The sequence below is a fragment of the Nomia melanderi genome, chromosome 14 (genome assembly GCF_051020985.1).
Source record: "Nomia melanderi isolate GNS246 chromosome 14, iyNomMela1, whole genome shotgun sequence".
Lineage (NCBI taxonomy): Eukaryota > Metazoa > Arthropoda > Insecta > Hymenoptera > Halictidae > Nomia > Nomia melanderi.
In genome coordinates this window covers 6,349,113-6,370,505 of record NC_135012.1, presented here as the reverse complement: position 1 = coordinate 6,370,505, position 21,393 = coordinate 6,349,113, and the positions used below count along the sequence as shown (strand labels likewise).

Below are 21,393 nucleotides of genomic sequence, written 5' to 3'. Positions count from 1 at the left end.
AATAAACGTGTTTGTTATGGACTTTACAAGTTAACTGAGATTTTAGTAAAACGCAATACATTGATTACCATTACCAGTTTCACCTACCAATAATACAGGATATGAATCTAAGTTATATATACTTTTTCTTTCTAAGAAAAATGAAAGCAAATATTCAGGTTGTGTTGTACGGAATTCTAACGAATAGAAGTGCACCCTGAAGTTAGCACGAAATAATTTTATACATTGCATATTGATCGTGTGCAGAAAGTACACGTGTGCACATACATATGTATATTTTTATTTATATGTTTGTATATATTATATGTATATATGAATGTGTGTATATTATGTGTGTCACGCGCGTGTGTATACACATGCACATATCTGAATATAGTAGTGTATACTTTATTGAAAATAACTAAAACTACATAATAATAATGCAACAATAAAGTCTAATATGAAAAGAACATTTACATTTTACACATGGATAATTCATAGATATTTCTCGGTAGAAAATGACATCTATAATGATGACCATTAAGTTAAAACAGACACAAATATCTACAGTCTTTTGGAATCAATGAATGACAAGAAAAATTGTAAATTATAACAAAGAATATAATACATCGGTTAAATAATTTAAAAATAATGTTAATAAATGCGATAAAACTAAATGAAGAATTAGTTTGTTAACATGATGATGCACAAGTTATTAATATAGTTTATTTTTCAAATGATCAATTTTATTAATTTACAATATTCATCTTTATAATCCACTACCTAGTAATAGCATAAGAAGCAATAATGAACATTCGTTCTACAAATTACGCCATGAGACAATTATTATCCTCGTATCATTATCATCATCATCATCATCACCACACCACCACCACCACCACCACCATCACCACCATCACCACCACCGTCACCACCGTCACCACCACTATCATAATCATCGTCGTCACGTCGTCATCGTCATGACGTCATTATCATTATCATTGTCGTCGTCATCGTCATTATTCATACACATATATTTATATACGTATATGTATAAACTTTCAGTCGTCAAGAAAATATCAGAACAAAATTTATTTTACTAACATTCTCGCTACTGCTACGCTAATTTAATTGTTATTTAAAACTGTATTGCCAAAAATACGAGTCGTTAATATTTCCTTTTTTTCGGTTGCACACAAACGATGCCTTTTCTTTTTCTTTTTTTTAAGTATTCAATTTGTACTGACATTTATTAGAATTTGCTACAATTATTCGTGACAACGAAAAGATCTTACTTCATTCATTTTTTTTCTTTTTCAATTTACGTTTCGTTATAATTTTTCTTTTTAGTATGCGATCAGATATGAAAACTCGTTTGAACATTATGAAAACACTAATATTGATTTGCGAATGTGTAATTATGTCGTTTTTGGCAGGACATGAAGATTAAAATGCAAGCCCATATTACTTTTGTACTCTGTGAAAGATCCTCGTTTGGAATGTCAACGTTGCGTTGCGCGACAATGTGTAAAACTAAAGCGTTACAAATAAAAGAACCGTTATCTTTACAAAGAGAAATCTCGTTTGATTAGAAGCTTCCATTCCACATTAAAGCGTTACTTTCGAAATAAACGGAAACGATATGCGCATTCCTTGTTACAACTTCGACAACTAGAAACATAAAATTGATTTTATAATACAAGAAAAGAGAAACAGAATCAGTTAAGAATTTACTAGCTTTGATGATAAAGGAAATAAATTATAAGAGGATTGCGTCTAGCTATTGTACATATAAAATTTTATAAAATAATATCATAATTCGAACGTACCAGTATTATGTATAAAAAGAAAATGTATATACACAGGTGTTTATCCGTATTAGTCTTCTTGTATACAGAAAGAAAGAAGAGGAAACGAACATCCGATTCGGCAATTTTGCATATTATATATTAACTGCTAAAAACAAACGCAATTTCAAATGTATAATAAAGTAATTAGCCTTGTTTACAAAAGATTTTCGTTTCTTGGCGTCTGTAAGGTACTGCCCGATATCCTAAATGGCGTACATGGTATGTAACACTAAACATTTCTTTTTTTTTCTTTTTTAATTGAATACCAAACATTGTTAACTATACAATAGAAGATTTGCCGTTCGACCTGATCGCGTGAAACGATCCGTTATTATTTGCTCAATTTATAAACGAACATTAATGACTGAATGTATCCTTGATTATTCTGTACTTTGAGTACAGTTACAAATTACAAGTGTGAAAAGTATCTCTAATATTATTTTGAACGATTATACGTATGTTTAACCCGTAATTATTCTATATCACACTCATAATTTGTTAGTTATCGATGATCGTTTGGAGAAAAGATTGGATGGTTTCCATTCACAGATCGGGGGAACACGGAAACGAACGGTAGGACAATTTAAAACATCAACATTTCCTTCTTCAAGTCGAACAGGAAATCCATTTGACTTTATAAAAATTGATTTACAACACGAAACGCTATATTAAAATTCTATGTTGTACAAATTGCTTGGTATACGATAATACTACACAGTCATCATATTAAAATTATGTTGCTGGTTGTTTTCATACTTCCATTGATAAATTCTTTTTAACTGGCAGCACCTTTAATTTCAATAAATTCAATATACTCGAGATATTGGAATTTCCTTTTTCGCCACGTTGCAGAGACGGTTATTCTTCGAACGCGTCAATTATCGTATGGAAATTATATCGATGCAAGATATGAATTGCATCGTCGATTCTTATCTCGTTATAAAAATTTTCCCGTCTCTGGTAAACTCTGGTGCAACTCGATTAAGAACAATTTCTAGGTACGTATAAAATTCAAATCCATAGAAAATTAGTAATGATATACGAGTTCAGAATACATAGAATCACAATAATCGTATAAAATGCATATACAGAAGTAACCACAACCAGAACAATCTTAGATATTCATAAAACTTTGTTTTATCATTTATAGTCTATCTCATTATTATCTTGCAAATATCGTTTCAATTATTTGCTACTGTTTGTTTTTGTCAGGGTGGCCACAAACGCTTGCTTCCACGAAACATTTCTGATGTTCGTCCTTCGATTTTTTGATTCGCTTCGTTTAGATCGGTCCTCTGTACACGCGAATAAATGATACATTGAAAATATGTTGTACAGTCAATTCTAGGCATGTCATATATACCTGAAGGCATGATCGACGAAATACAATATTCTTTGTCATTCACAAACTGCTGCTCGCAAGCGTTCGTTTGCAGTTTCATTTCAGAACGTTGCAGCGATGAGGATCACCCGGCAAAATTGTTGTACGATCGACGTTCTTCGCATTTTCAATCAGCACTTTAAGAGAACGGACTATTTCAATTTTATTCTCCGAAAATATTTTCTCGGTCGTACAACAGTTTAATTTAAGGAAAATATTTATTATCACAATATACATGCTTCACATAATGCGAATATACCTTTGCTTTCTCTGTGTCAAATGTTTCCTAGATTTCTTTGCGCTGCAAGAAGAACGACGTCTCTACGTGACAAAGCTTCTTAATCGTAGAATTTACAAATATTCTTCCCCTTTCGCAATATTTCAAAATTGTTTACTACTGCATTTTAGGCTATGCAAATATTATTTTACCGGAAGACGGTGTTGTAATATTGCAAAAATATTAAAATACTTTAACGGGCACGTATCTCCACATAATCCTGCATACCTAGAATGGCGGAAATCGAATCGGTACCAACAGTTGCTTTAATTAAGTATTACAGGATTACATCAAATTTTCATCGCTACAATAATTTCAATTCAACACGCTACAAGATACATTCGATCGGTTGAGTGCAAATTGAGAAGACAGCTTCGTCGAATCTCCGTATAAACATGAAAATTTATTCTTTTTTTCTTTTTTTTTCATCGTTGCAACATTAAAACGTTAATGAAGCTGCGAATTCGGAATTTGCTCTCAACATTCAATACCAATTACACATTCAGAGCGTTAAATCAACATTGTTTTACGACTGCGCACGTTCGTAATTTTCTACGAATATTACTTTTCTCTTCGACGGTACGATGAGCTTCGCGCGTTCAGATTACCTTCGAGAGATCAATCGATAGAAGGAAAGAGAAAACAAGATACGATAATAATATTAATAGAAAAACAAAAACAGAGAAAATGGAAAAGAATGAAAAGGTAATCTGAAATGATTTCAATCTCCGTCTCATCAGTGATGCAGAATTATTCAGAAACATTAACAGATCACATTCTCTTCTCGCAGAACGTAACTTTATTACTTTCATAAATTTGTTGCGAATGGCACTGTTTACAGATCATATTTTGTGCACGTAACTATTGCTTTTCCTTTCTCTTACTTTTGCACACATCTCTTTTACCTTGATGTTCTCGTATCCGATCAACGTTGAATGAGAAACGACGAACCGCCATCGGTGTCCTTTTGTTTCGTATGGAACCGCTCAAACCGTTTCAAATGGAAACATTATTTTGACACACGAGGCATTAATGTTAAAATAGGAGGATGCAAATGACTGTTACGTTCTTCAAGAGAATGTTCACAACGACAACGATAATTTCATCGTTTCCGCGGCACATATTATTTCACGGATGATCGACCGCCGATTAAAATGTAGAACGCAGGGTTGTAATTAACATGCCAAGACAATGTGACACTGCGATTAAAGTGTGATCGGTCTCGGGCTCGAGTATCTTCACGACGACTTTCATACAAAAGTTGTATGGGCTTGCTATAATTTCTACTGAAACATGTGGAAAGAAGTGTTCCCCTTCCTTAGTTTATTTGTTAATACCGCTATAATTCAACCATTCGGGATGAGTATCAAATATTCTTCAACGTGTGATCTCACAATTGAAAGTTTACAGCCTTGTTCGTTCTCGTATGTAAAATAGTTGAATATCTTCGTAGATACTGACATACCGAATGATAAGATCTAAGTAGAGAAATTGTTATTACATAATCACAGTTGTACAGCCATTTGCTACCTCGTATTTAATACAAAAATGCTTAGATATCAGTACTGTAGAACTCGATCTTTCTTTTTACTATTTTTTGTTTGTTTGCTGTTGTTTTTGTTGCTGCTTTTTCTAATGTGTTAGTGTTATTATATTTTTCATTCACCCATATTTATGTAAATGTTCGCATTTGTTTCAGTCTGATCAAGAATGCGTATCGTCGCGAAAGCGAAAACAGAGAGAGATCCGACTATGACAATCGAAGGGAATCGCCAATAAAAGCTCGTATAATAAAAATACACACAAGTCTACGATCTAAGCAGTTTTGCGATACTATAATGGACAATAATACGAATATTTCAAAGAGCGTACGTTTACATAATAATCGCAGTAAGACGAGACACATAAAAGAAATCGGATCATTGTCAGCAATGTGTCCACGTTTGCAGAATAAAAGAAACGATGCGAGTGAAGAAGAAGTATCGAAAGTAAGTGTTTTACAAGACGATGAACAAGTAATACGGTGTAATAGTTAATAGTTAATAATCGAAGGAAAGTAACAGGCGGAGTGACCTCGAATTTACCATATCTCGGAACGAACAGTAGTCATTGTTGCAAACAAGAACACATTCTAGGTTGAATAAAACGAAGTTCTCTTTTGTATAGACAGAGTGCTCTTGTCGTCGGAATTCGCACTGCTACTAACTATCTAAATAACAAATGCATTTAGTCATTATATCAAAACTACAAGTGATTAAAGGTGATACGTGGTTTTATAGCAAGTATCTTTAGTTATAAATTGTAATATAAATGTTCAGCAAATTTGTTTTTAGATATTACATATTACTATTTTACGTAATTTATTTATTGTACAGTAATCTAATGATTATGTGTATGGGTATTTTGCCATCTGGAGTGTGCAGATAATTCTTCCTTGACGTTAGGAAACCCTTCGTCTTCATTCTTTTTTCTTATCTCCTTCCCTTCCTTTCTCTATCTGTCTGTCTATCTGTCTTTCTTTCTTTCTTTCTTTCTTTCGTTTGTTCGTTCTTTCTTTCTCTCTTTGAACACGAATACTCACAAAAGAAAACGAAGCAACAGGCAATCTCTGTAACGTTCAACTAGTGTATAAACAATTGTTCGTAACATGGTTCTTCTGGCTCTAATAATGATCAACACAGGAGAAGAATCATTCGCACAAAACAGAGCATTTAATGTTTTGCATCTGTATTATTGTAACTTGTCAAAAATATATTGTTCAATTTGATTTGCCCTATTGTTGGTTTATTTGTGCACAGATCCAAACAAGCGATACGATACGTTTCCTTTTCGCATTAAGAATAATAATAATAGTGGTAATAATATTTAATGGTAATAATAATAATAATAATAATAATAATAGTAATAATAATAATAGTAGTAGTAGTAGTAGAAGTAGTAGTAATAAAAGTAAAAAGAAGTCGGATGTATAAAATACTTATAATCGTTTATCATATAAATGTTAAGCTAGAGCAAAAGATAAAAGAAAAAAGAATTTGTTTATAATTCTCTGATTTATATAAATTTGTTCAATGTCTAATCGTTCGAAAATTAATGTCTTTCCGTGTGCAAAAGATGTAAATGTGTTGGAAGAAAAACGATCACTGAAACCAACAACTGGAGCAGTATTATATAAATATTCAACTGTATGTGTTTTCTTTAGTACACAATATTAGCTAATTAATTTATTTTGTTACTCTCCTATTACCCTATTTTGTAGCTAAATTTGTTGCTTTCACAATAATTTATGTCCTTAATTATTAATATTTTAATCGTGTTATTGTTACAAGTAAAATAGTATATATATATATATATTTATATATATATTGTAATTGTTTATAATATTCAATATTATATCGTTCAGGAATATTTTTCCTAGATTTTCACAAGGCTCGTCGTAATCGTAGTGTGCCTTCGGTTGTTGTGGAATAAAAATGAAATACTTTTCTAGGTCTTGATCAAACGCATTAACCATCGCCATTCTCTGTCGTAAAAGCGTGTATTCTCTCATTTTCAATTTAAAAAACGAACCGAACCACCATTTGTTTTTCGTATTACCGTCGTTACAAAATATATTATAATTGATATAAAGGCAACAATGTGATTACGAAGAGTCCGTGAAACCAGCATTCTTTACAAGTACTTTGTTACTGTTCTAATGTCTTAATTGTTCAATCGTCTACTATTTTCCTCTATTAGAAGATTATGAAAATTCTCAAGATTTTTGTTTCGTATTGTAAGAATAACAATACAACATGTCTATATCATCGACACGATGTAAAAGGAATCAGGATATAAGAATAGTATTTAATATAAAATATATTCGAAGAATGCGACGATAAATACATACACTTTATGTTTTCAATCCGTTGTGTTATTGTACTTATAAAGAATGCATTTAAAAACACAATTGAAAAATGCATTAATATAGCGCTAAATTGATTAAATTCTAAATAGTACTTTGAAAATTGTATCATGGTATACACGAACTTGGGTAAAAACTAAAATATTCGTTTATTTATTCATTATACGCGAGATGGAATATAATATAATTTGCATTTGTAACAACATCTCCTTCACGTTAATTTTTTGTTCATTTGTTATCATCGTTCAGAGAAAATCAGCCTTCATTCCACTTCAGCTGTTCCATCTCAATCTAATCTTTATATGTCCCTAGCAGGTCGTTTATACCATGATGCACAAATTGTATTTATTTATTTTTTTTTAGTAACATCTATTATATTTTAATATTAATAATCTGTAATAAAAACGGACCTAATAAAAACATTTATTTCTTTTTTGGCCTCACTTTTGATACTAAACTATAATGGTAATTGAAAAAAAAAAAAGAAAGAAACAACTATCGGTTTCATTTGTTGAGTGTTAAATAATTAAATAATTAAGTAAAGTTTGCTATAATACCCTTTCTTTTCTGTCGTTCTACTTAAATTTGCGTAATGTGATCTTTTCTTCTCTTTCATTTTGTATCTATTTGGAATAATGTTCTCGTCGACAAGATTTTTATCATTTGTATGAAAAGAATTAGAGCTAGTCATTAAAAAATATATATATATATATACACATATATATATATTTATATACTTGTTCTTTGACGTGTAATTTGTGCAGGGTATTATACATTTAAAATAATTTTAATTATATCGTAAATATTAAATAATAGTCTTTAAAATTGGTTATTGTAACATTGTATGTCTATGAGGAAAAAATTTGATAATGTTGTCCTATCTATTCTAATCATTCATACTTTTTTAGGCAATGATTTACCTTCTTTATCGTGAATGTATAGTCCTTTTGTTTTTTTTTTTAATAATAGCGATTACCAGCTACATATTTAAAATAAAAATATTCATAGAGCCGGTATGCAAACGCTTTTCATGCGTTTTATTGAAAAAGCTAATTGGCATGCGTAATTAATTGCATGTCTTATCGAGCTGTAACACGTATGTCACACATTATATATATATACACATATATATATAAATGTGTGTATGTATGTTGAGTGTGGTGTGTGACGTGTGTATGTGTGTGCGTGTGTATATATATATAATATTGCTGGTATTATAAATATGAGTTACATCATCATTCTTTTGATTAAATTGAAAAATCCTAAATATTCATAATTATTCTTATATCTAAAATGTAAAAACTTACAACACAAACATTGAGTTGAGTTTAGTTTAGTTTAGTAAATGTATTCTCGTCGTAGATAACATTCTTTCATTACTATCACACACTACTTAATTTAATATTTCAATTTCCACAGTAAGTATATGCAATGCAATTGTATATATTAAGCATACTTAAACATTTAAAAAGTAACTGTGTACCACAAATACACAGAAAAAGCATGAATGTATAGTAGACTACATATTATACTCAAGATGTTACCAACTACGAAGAGAAAGGAAATCCTATTTATATAAAAATTTGTTAACTACTATATCATATCGTTCGATGTATCCAAAGTATAAAAAATTTTTTGTGAATTATAATTTAAGTATATTTTATAGGAATTATAAAAAGTGAAAAAAAAAAATGTGGGTGTATTAATACGTATATGTGTGTATGTGTGTGAGTTTACGTATGCGCGTATCGTGTTTAAGAAAAAGTTATAGAAAATGATAAGAACGCCAGAAGCTCGAAACAACACGTGTATCGTCTTCTCTTCGCAACAACGACATTTGTTAAATGTATTGTTTTTTTCAGACACTTTTATGAGTTCCAATTTATTTCTCTTTATAAAGATGAGCAATTTTATTATTTTATATAAAAACCTAGAAATCATATATTCTTATATTAAGAGATATCATCAATACTACCTTCTCAACGAAAAATATAAAAATTTGTTAATACTTGTTTGCGTCATTACCATCAGTACGGGTCAATTGAAAGATCCTATTTAAATATAGTTTTAAATACAATAGAAATATCATTTCACGTGACATACGTTTAACAGCTCAGCAGCAATCGAGGAAAATTATCCCATAAACATTACGTGAGGGACAGTATTATTTTTGTTGCGTTTAATTATGATATTACAATTTTCATTAAACAAATATATACTTTAGAGGTCCCAAATCTTTGTCCATCATCATCATCATCATCATCATCATCATCATCATAATCATCATTATCATCATCATCATCATCATCATCATCATCATCATCATCATCATCATCATCATCATCATCATTATAATCATCATCATCATCATCATCATCATCATCATCATCATCATAATCACCATAATCATCATCATCATCATCATCATCATCATCATCATCATCATCGTCATCATCATTCTGATTATATTATTTCTTTTTACCTGATGTGTTATGTAACCGATACACATACCGGTTTATAAATGCTAACTATTTCAGCTAGCACCCTGGCTAATAAATGTACTTTGAATTATACATTAAATAAAGATGTTTTCCATTCCAAGATGAATAATATGTGTTCTTAATATAGAGGATGCGACATCAGAACCTTTATAGACAAGCTATATAACAGATAATAACTGTTGACACAAGAAATATGACAAATAGAGACTACGTACACGAAGTCTTATCACATCCGTATTAACTTTGGCGATAGTCAAATTATAATATTGCTGTAATTTGTTTCAGCTCCTCTATTGTGATCTTACGTGTTCCGCAGTAAAATTTCTTGAAATTCTTTTATATACCATCGTCATGTTCAAAGTACTGGTTTCATATGAAGTTTTCTAACGTTCCTCTCACATTAGAGTTCTGAGATAGTATTTGTCCTTGTTACTGAAAAACTGCGGTAATTGTAACAACGGGAAGTTCTAACAAAGTATTCAGACCTAACTCGTGGAGACAACCGGAGTCTGGCAGTACGGGCACTCTCGTTGATTTGGAGCGCACGTCGAGCAGACCACGTAGTGGTTACAGGGTGAGAGGGTAACAGTGCGATTTTGTTCCTCACAAACCATGCACTTTGTTGCCGTTTCTCTGTACAGCACCTGTAACGGCAACGACTCAGCTACCTATACTGTTCCCATTAATCTAATCATAAACATTAACTATACTATTAAACACGTTTGATAAATAATTTGAAACGTTTTCATATGTAAAGAGAATAGTATGATAAAGATGAGGTAGTAGTAATAATAATAGTAGTAGCAGTGGTAATAGTAGTATAAGTAGCAGTAGATAGGTAATAGTAGGAGTAGGAGTAGGAGTAGTAGTAACAGTAGTAGTAACAGTAGTAGCAGTAGTAGCAGTAGTAGTAGTAGTAGTATTAGTATTAGTAGTAAAAATGAATTTTTTCGCATCCTTTTCGATAAATTAATAATTATTTGAGAATCGCTTCATATACCAGCTGTTTAAACCGGCATGACAACTTTGTTTTACCTTTTCTACTTCTTCAAGATCCGAGCGAAGCTGCGACTGAATTGATTTTAACGCAGCTATCGATAACGATCTGAGTTCACTTGTTCTTCTTAGCGTATGAAGGTAAGGGCCACCGCTGGACGCTTCGTTTTCGGCCGTCAAAGCTTTTACTTTCAATAAGGCCTGTTAATAGTTTATATATTTAATGTTTACCGAATACAATTCACAACGGAATAACGATTAAGTGATAACGTAAGAAAAAAAATATAATATGTGATTGTTGTTGGTAATTCATCCGCATATAAGTGTACAATAATAGAAACACTTACTTCATCTCTTTGCTGTTCAGCGATTCTTGCTCTACTCGCAGCTTCTTCGGTTTCTAATTGCCATGCCGCACAAGCTGCTCTAGCTTGATTAATTCGTTCTTCCCATGTTGCTAATTGAGCGCGACTTGATGTTAATTCTTCTCTAAGCCTCTGTACCTACGAAAAATCATTTAACCATGAATCGGCTCTTTTACGAATTAATAATTCGATAATGATGTTCGATTTAAAAATTGGGGAAACGTCTAACCTCGGACAAAGATCCTGTATTACTAGGACTGATGGAAAATGCATTGACCAACGGAGATGCTGGGAGAGGTTGTGTACGAGATGGAGACATTCCTTGATTCGTAAAATCAAATAAGCTACTATTGAATCCACTAAGTTTAGATGCTGAACTGCTAAGTTGTGAGATATGATTGCTAAATGGATCTGATACTTGATTCATAAATGGCATTGTCTGAAATCATTAAAAAAAATAAAATAAATAATACTGGAACAATCTTTGGTGATAATTTGAACTTGAAAAAGCTTTAACTTACCGACTCCATAGAATCTTGATGAGAAAATCTGGATCCAGTAAGAAAACTTGCTGAATGAAGCTGCTGAAGTGGACTGGACGTAGAGGGTGAAAAATTGGTAAGAACCGAACGTTCAGCCATCCGTTCAGGGATGTTAACCGGAGCTGAGCTTCCCAATAATCCAGAACTTGCTAGGCCTGCCGATATTGAATTGCTAATTGGTGAATTAGTATCCCTATGAATTGTTTCAACTAAATTTAAAGGATCATCTAAATGCAACTCCTCTAATGCATTTCCTGAAAATGCAATAAAAATGAATAATAATTACCCAGGTGAAAGTAGAAAGAAGAACCTAACCGACCTTTCATAGTAGAAATTAACTTACCTACTACAGACTCAACGGTATCATTTGGATAAAATGAACTTGAAAGTGGTGAGACGGTAGTTGCTAACGAATGACTGCCCAAAGTTCCATTCAAACTATATGCTATGTATAAACTTTGTTTTTGTTGAGCCTTCTCAGCTTTTGTTAATAAAGGATCACTATCTATAGCAACCATTTGCTTTCGAATTTCACCCTGTTTAACATTTTTAAACTCGCTATTAAATTATTTCTAATCATTTGCGATAACAACTTTACTGCATAGAGAAAGTAAAACTTACAACCTGGAGAAGAGAACTAGGATTGTACAATATGCTTAACTTCTGTTGAGTGGAAGTATTTACAGCGGTATTTGAATTAGAATTATGAAGTTGAGCACCAGGAGCTTTACTGTGTGAACTGTTGCTACCAATGCTACTGGTACTTGCTGACTCTGATACTTCGCCGCTTCCATTCTATAATTGAAATTTTCGATAGCGTCGAAACAAGAAATTTTCCCTATATAATACACAGTTTGCAAACTTACACTGCTATCGCTAAGCGGTTTATCTTTTTCATGACTGCGCTTGTCAGGTGGAAGCGCATTACTGAGAATATCTGCCAGATTGGTGCCACAATCTATAGGTACCGCCATGTCCCTCGCCAGGCTCATTTCTTCTGTTGGCAACACTGCTCCATCAGCACACCATACCAACGTCCCAATATATCAATTTTGAGAAGCAATTTTGAATACTAAGTTTATCGTGTACAAAATGCCTACGTCTATTAGATACAATCCGCAAAGACAACTAAACGCCAAAATGCTTTTTCATGTGAAAGCAACAGAAGCCCGCTTATATAAGTTAGTAAATCATAAGATACGTTGCTGCTTTAGATTGCTTATCAAGCGATTAAGTAATGCGCGGCCAAAGCGAAAAGAAATGTGAAAAGAACTTCTGAACTTACTAAGGTAATAATAAGTGTTTTACGTACGATTTATGAGGGTACACTCACGGTCGACATGTGCAAATGCACAGAAGACTCCGCGTGGACAGTAACCGGCCTGCTGCACATCATTGCATTTTGTTGATTTGTAAATTTCAGGATGAAACTGCTGCTCTGTACGCGTATGACAATATGTGCAAGCATCTCCCTGTTCGCAATTACCCGGTTCACCCCATTCTTCTCCATGCTTTACATTAGGACATGGTGTTGATCTGACAAAGAAATAAGAAATGGTCAGTTGACGAAAAATTATAAAAACTTACTCACATCACTCTGTAATAGATTCGTCAATGGATTTGAAATTACTTACCGATATTTATATTTACGTGGACTACGTCTTTTATCCTTACTATTGTGATATTGTGGACAAGCATAACCCTGACGGCATAGTCTTGGAGGACGTTTGCAAGGCTCTGTCTTATAATTACTGAGTACATAATTTGTATCTTGCCACTTTGGGTCTTCGTTCATTAAATTTCTTTCCTTGTCAAGTATGTTTGGTCCGTTTGACGATGAATTAGGATCTGAATCAGGATTTTCCAGCGCTTGTATTTCTTTGATGTCATAAACAGGTGGACGAAGATCATGATTGCCATGTGCAAAGGCACAATGAGGTCCATTCTTGACACAGAATCCACGTGTATCCGTATCATGGACACACATGCAAGTCTTGTAATAACGAAGATGGTAACGTCTTTCTGTGTCTCCAGCAGTGCGGTGAAGAAATGGACACCTGTTAGTAAAAGATATGTTGCGTTAATCATTTGAAGTGTATTATTTATACAATTATGAATTGGAATCACATTCACAATTTAATACAAATGCAATGTAAGTAAAGTACACGATGCAACTCAATTCAGAAAGACATAACAATATTATGATATAAAGAAAATAATCATTGACTTATCAAAATACATGTCATAATGATTTAAGAATATGATCATTGATGAAAGTTTGAGATCTTTCTAGCAAGATAGAAATATAACCTTGCATCATTAATTTTACTTTTGCACGGTAAATACACCACAAAAATTACGATGTTTCCTTAGGATGTAACAACAAGAGCATCGCATGTAATTCTTTGTTGCCATTATATCACGTAAGAGAAAATCAATACCGGTAAGCTTCTTTGTTTGGGAACACGAGACCCTAGATATTTTGGAGGGAAAACTAACCGGAATATTTTCATCGATACATTAGACGTAACACGTCGTAAATACTATTTACTCGACGTTTTAATATTTTCTACTCTCACGTGAAATCGGAACAACCGAGAAAGTGACAAATGATTCAGAATAAAATGAACATTTAGAATTGACGACCATCCGGTAAAACTTGATTTTTAGAAATTCCATTCCGCAATGTACAATCTAACTACCGATTACAATTATAAGTGGAGTTTAATTAGAGTCCGAAGCATCAATTATCGCTAGTAAGATTACACTTACTATCCTTAGTTCTCGAATTGAAGTGCAAACAACGCTTCGATAGCTCTAAATTACGTTCAATAACGGAGAGTAGTCGTCAATCGGTATCTATCGTAAAGTGAAAAATGAAACGTAAACTTTCACCAAACGTTGGAGATAATGACGTTCGATCTTGAATAAACAGAAGCCGCTTGTATTTTTTGTGATACCTATTCTTAGACTTCCATTTCTTCTTCATCTCTATTCAAAGGACGCATTTTACTCGGGCGCCTACCATATTTCGTCTCAAGTAGCTGTTACCGCAAAAAAACATTCGTGTACGATAATAAGTCATGGCAAGAAATTTATTCATTCATCTAATCTCCGTAAAGAGATATCGCGCGAAGTTAAACATAGAAATGATTTATAAATATTCATCGGGTTAGTCGGCGAAATTACAGCGACAGCAAGCTACTGCGGATGCAGTTAACGTTACATTGTAAGTTTCGGGAATAAATTAGCTGCATTCGGTTAAGTTCTCGTGTTTCTTATTTTTTTTCTAATGACCAAACAAAGAAATTGACGCGGTTATTCGACATTCCATTTTTTAATAATTGAACCGGTCGCTCACGAGCTAATCTTTTATCTATTTTATCAGAGTCCTTTTCGCGACTCTCGTCTCGTTCTCTCTATTTTCGGTTCGTGCTAGATACAATGTATATCTATGCAGTTACGGGAGCTACCCTCGATTCAGATTCCAATAAAAACAGTGTATAATTTATAGAAGGGATCGTACATGCACGCCACTGTTTCGGTATCATCGATTTGTTATTACTATTCGACTATAGATTAATCGCTCGATTAATTAGTAATTAGATAAACGAAAAAGGTGACCTAAATTCTGTATCGTAACCTGTGTAGATATCTGTAATTAAATAAATCAGTGTCAATAACCATGATTGCACTCGCTACACAGATAGAGGACACCTTGCGATAAATGAAGTAAAATAACATACACCGTGACATCTAAAGAACGTCCAAGTAGAAAACATGGCAGCGAGAGGAAATTAAAATACCGTTAAAGTGCATACAGAAATTTCTGTCTATGGCTACCCGTAGGGATTTATCTACAACGAATGACAACAGGTTGGCAAGCGACGGTAGCTATATTCTATCGCAAGCAATGGCGGTTGTGTGGATATGTAAGCATACGTTCTCGCAACAACGCGAACATTACTTAAGATCGTCTTTCCGTGACTCCCTCCCTGTTTTTTTTTTTTCAAAATTTTACCCATCTTCATTTTTCGCACGTCGGATGCACAGAATTTAGGTCAAATTTATTCGCGCGTTCTAAGCGGTCAAATCCTAAAAATCTATATATAACTCCCGAAACCCTCGGTTACGTCGAATAAATCGAATTTCCCGAAACAACTCAGACAACATAACACGTAATTAATCGATAGGCATCGATCGAGATCGAGCGAGGAGAAAGAAGAAAAGAGAGATCAAGAGAGAGAAAAGAAAATTGATGAATCGAGCGAAAGAAAGAACGAGTTCGTGCGCAAGGGCGAAAAGAGGAAGAAAGAACCGAAAGGTAGATGTCAGTCATCTCTTACAGCTGGATTTATTCGTGAACCGTGGCTACGGTCAAACCGAGAGATTACGTGGAATTATGCAATAACCTGTATCGGAATTTTCTAATGATACGAAACGAAAACGTTTCGTGCGTTTACACCTCCCGTAATTCGACCGTAACACATTTCCAAGAATAAAAGTCTCATTATCTTCGCGATTTTCTTTTTACGGGCATTCTCACATGCCTACTTGTAAAGTACATGTTTCACTAGCCACGGGGTCTAACGTGCGTACATGTTGCGTCTCTATAGATACAATATATTAAATTCCCATCGTTTCCGCGGTGCGCCATGGATTACTCAACGAAGCAGGCAAAGCGTTCTTCGGGAATAAAATAACGATTATGAAAGTTCCCGTATGAAATGCACGTAAATATGTAGGCGCTACTGCTGCCATTCTACTTTCTCGTATACAAAACCGACATGCGGGTAGTGCAGCAGCGGCAATGTTTTTCGACGAGATCGGGCCTCTCGGCATACACGTTCTCTCATACACAGAGAGAAAGAGAGGGAGAGAGACAGAGAAAGAGAGAGACCCGTGGTGCGTTGGCGCGCGCGCGAACGTCGTGAACGTGTTGATGCGCGCGCGAACGTCATGTACGTGTGGATGCGCGCGCGCACAGTTCCGAGCAGAGAGAGAAACAGGCACGCGTGCGCGCGCGTGTCCTCGAAAGTTACGTCGAAATTGGCCTCCTCTTCGTTACATAGGTTATTCTCGTCGAGACGTTACGTCGTTACGCGTTACCACGCAGATGCATATTACATGTTACAGCATACGCGTGTCAACGACACAAAGAAACTCACCAGGATCGAGAACCGGCTGTTTTTCCCTGAACGCGGCATCGATTACCCATTCGAGAAGCGACGGCTCCATTCAACGCGGATAAGAGAGAGAGACACGTTTACGCGCGATTCTTGTACACGCGAAAATACGCGTTCACGCTCGACGAGCATAGGAAACGGCCGGGCGTACACGTATTAACAACGGGTACGCGCAGCCAGTGGTCGAAGGCGAGAGAAACATTGAATAAACGGACGCGCGGAGATCGGCCGAGCAATCTTCCGAATAAGAGGCTAACGAGGTTTAGGGGGGAACAGACGCGACAAAATAGGAAGACCTTAACATTGTAATGGGCGACTGGCGACACGAGAAATCAATGCATCTGACAGGATAAGTATATAGCGTATCGAGGAGATACTCCTCCGTCGATGGTAGGATACCCGTCGGAAAGAGAAATCGGTCGCGACGTTTAAAACAGATGTATACTCACTCGTCTCCATCTGGGCATATGCCGGTAGTCTCGTCATACTTGGTGCAATAATTATCGGCGCTATAGTTGAAGGTGCGGTCCCTCTTTCTCACCGGTCTGCGCCTCCGCTGGTTCATAAAGTGCCAGTTGAAGCACGTGAAGGGTCGGTGTTGTGTGCATTTGCGCTGTATAAAGAGGGGACATTGTTCGACGCGAAATTCCTTCAAGTATCTGGAATGCGAATCCACAGAGCTACACATTATTTCGTGGCGTTTTTTTGACGCGCGCGTTGATGCCGCGCTGTTCGCGGCCCTCCCTCTCTCTTTTTCCGTTCTTTCTCTTTCTTTTATTTTATTTTATCGTATTTATTACTCTTTTTTTTTATAGGTATATTTATTTACGTATACATATACTCGTGTACGTATTATTAAGTATACTTTTTTTTTTCGTTTTCGCACTCCACTTTGAATCACGCACTTTTTGGCCTCCAATTTTTCCTATTCTCTCACTTTTTTCACGTAGCACGCGACCGGCCCGGCGGCCGCTTACTTACGTGTAATGATTCGCCTTTTCCGCCTGAGCTGTCAACAAAGGTTTAGAGTCGGACTTCATCTTGGGACAACACACAAGCGATCAACGCGCGCGCACACACACGGACGTACGGGCGAACGGCACTCTCTCTCGTCTTTCTCGTCTTTCTCGTCTTTCTCGTCGTCCTCGTCGTCGCCGTCGTCGTCGTTGCCGTCGCGTAGTCTGTCTTTCGCCCCTTTCCCCTCTTAGACAAACCTCTCTACCATCTATCGGACACGGAATGCGGGACGCAGGGCGCGCACGGCGCAATACACATTATATGCGCCTCGACTGTCCAATCCTTGAGCTACCTCCTGGTCACGTGACTGCTCCTCTTTCAAGGTCATTGATGTTTTGGTTCGCTCGCACGTAAACACGCACTCTCCTATCAAAAGCCGGTGTTCTCGTGCGAAAAAATCAACGACTAGTCCACTTTGCCGATTGTAACATTTTGTTCTTTCTCGTTCGTACAGCCAGTGAAACGTTCACTGCTATCGTTGCCCTTCCGTACACGGTGAAAAGGGGAAGCGAGCGTCGAAAATGCAACGATCGATTCTGCACATTCGACCTGAATCGAGTTCCGATTCTATGCTACGTTCTCACCGATGTTTCGTCCAGCAACGTGTAACCGAACCTTTTGCAAAACTTCGACAGGTCTACCTTTGATCTTTCCTTCAATATACTCTATCCATAAATGTTACCGGTCACGCGTATACTTTGTTTTCAATAACATGTTTCCTCTCGAATAACATTCGGTTGTCAATTACAGGCTCTCCGACGTTTCGTCAATTATTTCTTGCGTTACATTTTGCCCATAATTCTGTGAGCACCTCATCCGTGATCGCACACGAAATGTTTATATTTGTTAAAAATATTCAAAACCCATCGGTCTATCGCTTGAAACGTCTATCTTCAACAGCTTCCTACCGGTATTAGGAATGAAATGGTGTCCTGCTTCGTTCGCCGTAAACTCGGATCGATGATTACGCAGTTTCAATAAAACGATATGATTCGGCACACTCTCACTTTCACTTCCACACCATGCTTACTTCCAACTGTTTCACTTCCATGGCCAATGATCTTGCGTGTTTCACAACTCGAGTTTTCTTAACAGAATTTTCTGTATGACAAGCACGTTTTTCTCGTGGCTAATGAAATTTCGTTATCGCAGACGTTGCATTTATGAATCATCTCTTATCGCTCCTTCACAGTGACTTCGATACGCATTTCTGTAGATACCTGTATCGAATACGGTCAGCTTCATTGGTTTTTCCCTCGACGAAATTTGTCCGACCACGTTTCGAGATTTGTAATCCGCGATATGCAACGTTTAACACTGGCTTGTCGCGCACAAGCGATTCGCTTTCTTTGCCCCCTCTCGTTCGAATGAAACGTAGTAAAATCTGTACTCGATCATTAAAAACATACTCGATCGATTTTACACGAGCATCGTACGAAGGTTATTTCATTTTATGTTTCGACAATATTAATAGAATTAATTACGTTCGAAAACATCACCGTAAAATGTACGTTTTTCAGTTTAAACGAGAAATATCGTATTCTGAATATACGAGATCCGAGAGCATGCGCAATTGCGAGTTTATTGCGAATCAAAGCGTTCAACTGGGACCAATCAAAATGAATACGCTCGACGAATTTTGTCCACGGCACTAAACAGTTTGCTGCATAATTTTTTTTTTTTTTTTAGGAATTAATGAGGTACAGTAATTATGATAATGAAAACTACCGTTTCATAGATATTTATTCGTTCGATTGTAGAGTACGAAATTATTGTACCGCGAAATTAAAAATAAATACAGATTTAATATGCTATATAATTGTTTATTCTTGCAATTATCTATTTTAAATACCTTTCCTACTCGTGTACTTAAAATGATATTGTATCAAGTCCGCAGTAGAATGCTGAACACTTTCTTATTCTAGTTTACTTATTGGTTTTGACTATTTCTGTATAAGTAAAAAGGATTCAGGCGATAATATAGGCGTTCTTTTCATCACACTTATGTTTAATGTATACAAAAACTTAAAGGATTATGATAATATTAAGAAAAAAAAGCTACATACAATATGTAATGGAAAATGACATATCTGTAACACTACCCTACAATGTTGCTACAAATAATTCTTAACGGAGGAAAAAGAATTGTTGCAAGAAATATTTTGCAATAAATTGTAAAGCTATGTAACTAATATTTTACATATTCAAGTATACCACCGGGCGATTCATAGATTTATACAAGTTTTACAGTGGATCAGCAGCGATTGAAGTAAAATCTACAGTCAGGTAGATGTAGTATAATGACTGTAAATAGTAGTAGACATTTATATCTACAACATACCTTCGTGCAATTCAAATTTGTATGTAAATTTATAACTAATAATGACCTCAAATCTTCTTTTGGTTGCTGGTTTCAGTAATATTGTAAATGTGCACTGTTCATCATTCGTAACTTATTTGTCTTTGTACAATTATTTTCTTGTCTACGGAACAGCTAAAGAAAGTCTTGTAGTACGCTAACATACCTAGACATAAACTAAATGCGAATCATTCGTCGGACTAATAAAAATATGATGCCTTTACATTATATGAAAATAATACACATTTGGTTTGTACGTATGTACTTATGTTTGATTAATGCTACACTCATGATACTAACTTTCTTCTACACTGTTTATCTCTATTACAATACATACTAATTTCTTTTCACTTGTGTATCAGTTTCGTTCCATACGAAGTAATAATGTTTGAGGTGTTCTACTTTAAACGTCTTCGCTTTAAAATCGTTTGCGTCACCGAACGTATGTCCTTAATCCTTTGAAACATGCAGTTTTCAAAATTTATACAAGTTCTTATTTATGTAACTATTAAAAGATTCGGGTAACGTGTTTTATTTTATAGAACAGTTTGACCACGATTACTAATCAAACTAGCGTTAAAGCCGTGTTTCAAAGAATTAATAAGTGCAGTTTTCGGGTTTTCAAATTATCAACTTTTTTAATGTAGAAAAAAAGATCTCATGAATCGTGTATGATTAATTTCAAATAATCTTCTTCTTATGATACTCAATTAATTTTGAAGTGTATAACGTAAGAAATATTACACCCATGTGTCCTTTCATTAAAATAGGTTTCTTATTTTTATATATTGCTTTATTCTGTTTGCCATCAGACACACTTAGGTTCGCATTAATATTGAGCACTCCTGGATGGATATTATGCAAATATTATCTGTATAGTTGTTAAAACTATAACAGCATCTTCATTGGATGTTTCCCACTGGATGGACTTGTGTGCATTATATTAGTAAATGCAGAGGCAATTTCCAAAATGTGCCTTTCACTTCGAAATGGAGCGCTTAGAATCTTAACTATTTACTATTTAGTTCGGTTTGAC

General features: G+C 34.8%; 1 protein-coding gene across 11 annotated transcripts; it reads right to left on the bottom strand.

Moving 5' to 3' along the window:
• Nucleotides 1-691: 691 nt before the first annotated feature.
• Nucleotides 692-19,623, bottom strand: unk (RING finger protein unk). 11 transcript variants are annotated; one of them, XM_031973734.2, is made up of 12 exons: nt 17,963-19,620; nt 17,431-17,640; nt 13,430-13,852; nt 13,108-13,331; nt 12,662-12,804; nt 12,420-12,590; nt 12,139-12,331; nt 11,775-12,049; nt 11,483-11,692; nt 11,236-11,391; nt 10,928-11,089; nt 692-10,536 (listed from the first exon to the last, which is right to left on the bottom strand). In XM_031973734.2, the coding sequence occupies exons 1-12, from the start codon at nt 18,019-18,021 to the stop codon at nt 10,378-10,380; spliced, it is 2,385 nt and encodes a 794-aa protein (XP_031829594.1). In that variant the 5' UTR covers nt 18,022-19,620; the 3' UTR covers nt 692-10,377. The 11 variants fall into 11 exon arrangements, with proteins under 11 accessions (XP_031829594.1, XP_031829596.1, XP_031829593.1 ...); XM_031973736.2 differs by having other exon boundaries at nt 12,417-12,590; nt 12,662-12,789; XM_031973733.2 differs by having other exon boundaries at nt 12,417-12,590; nt 17,963-19,619.
• Nucleotides 19,624-21,393: the final 1,770 nt, after the last annotated feature.

Coding starts and splice junctions, on each gene's coding strand:
- unk (XM_031973733.2), bottom strand. CDS start 18,021: ATGAAGTCCGACTCTAAACCTTTGTTGACAGCTCAGGCGGAAAAGGCG. Junction 12,050..12,138: donor TACCGTTGAGTCTGTAGTAG/GTAAGTTAATTT, acceptor TTGCATTTTCAG/GAAATGCATTAGAGGAGTTG. Junction 11,392..11,482: donor ATACAGGATCTTTGTCCGAG/GTTAGACGTTTC, acceptor GATTTTTCGTAG/GTACAGAGGCTTAGAGAAGA.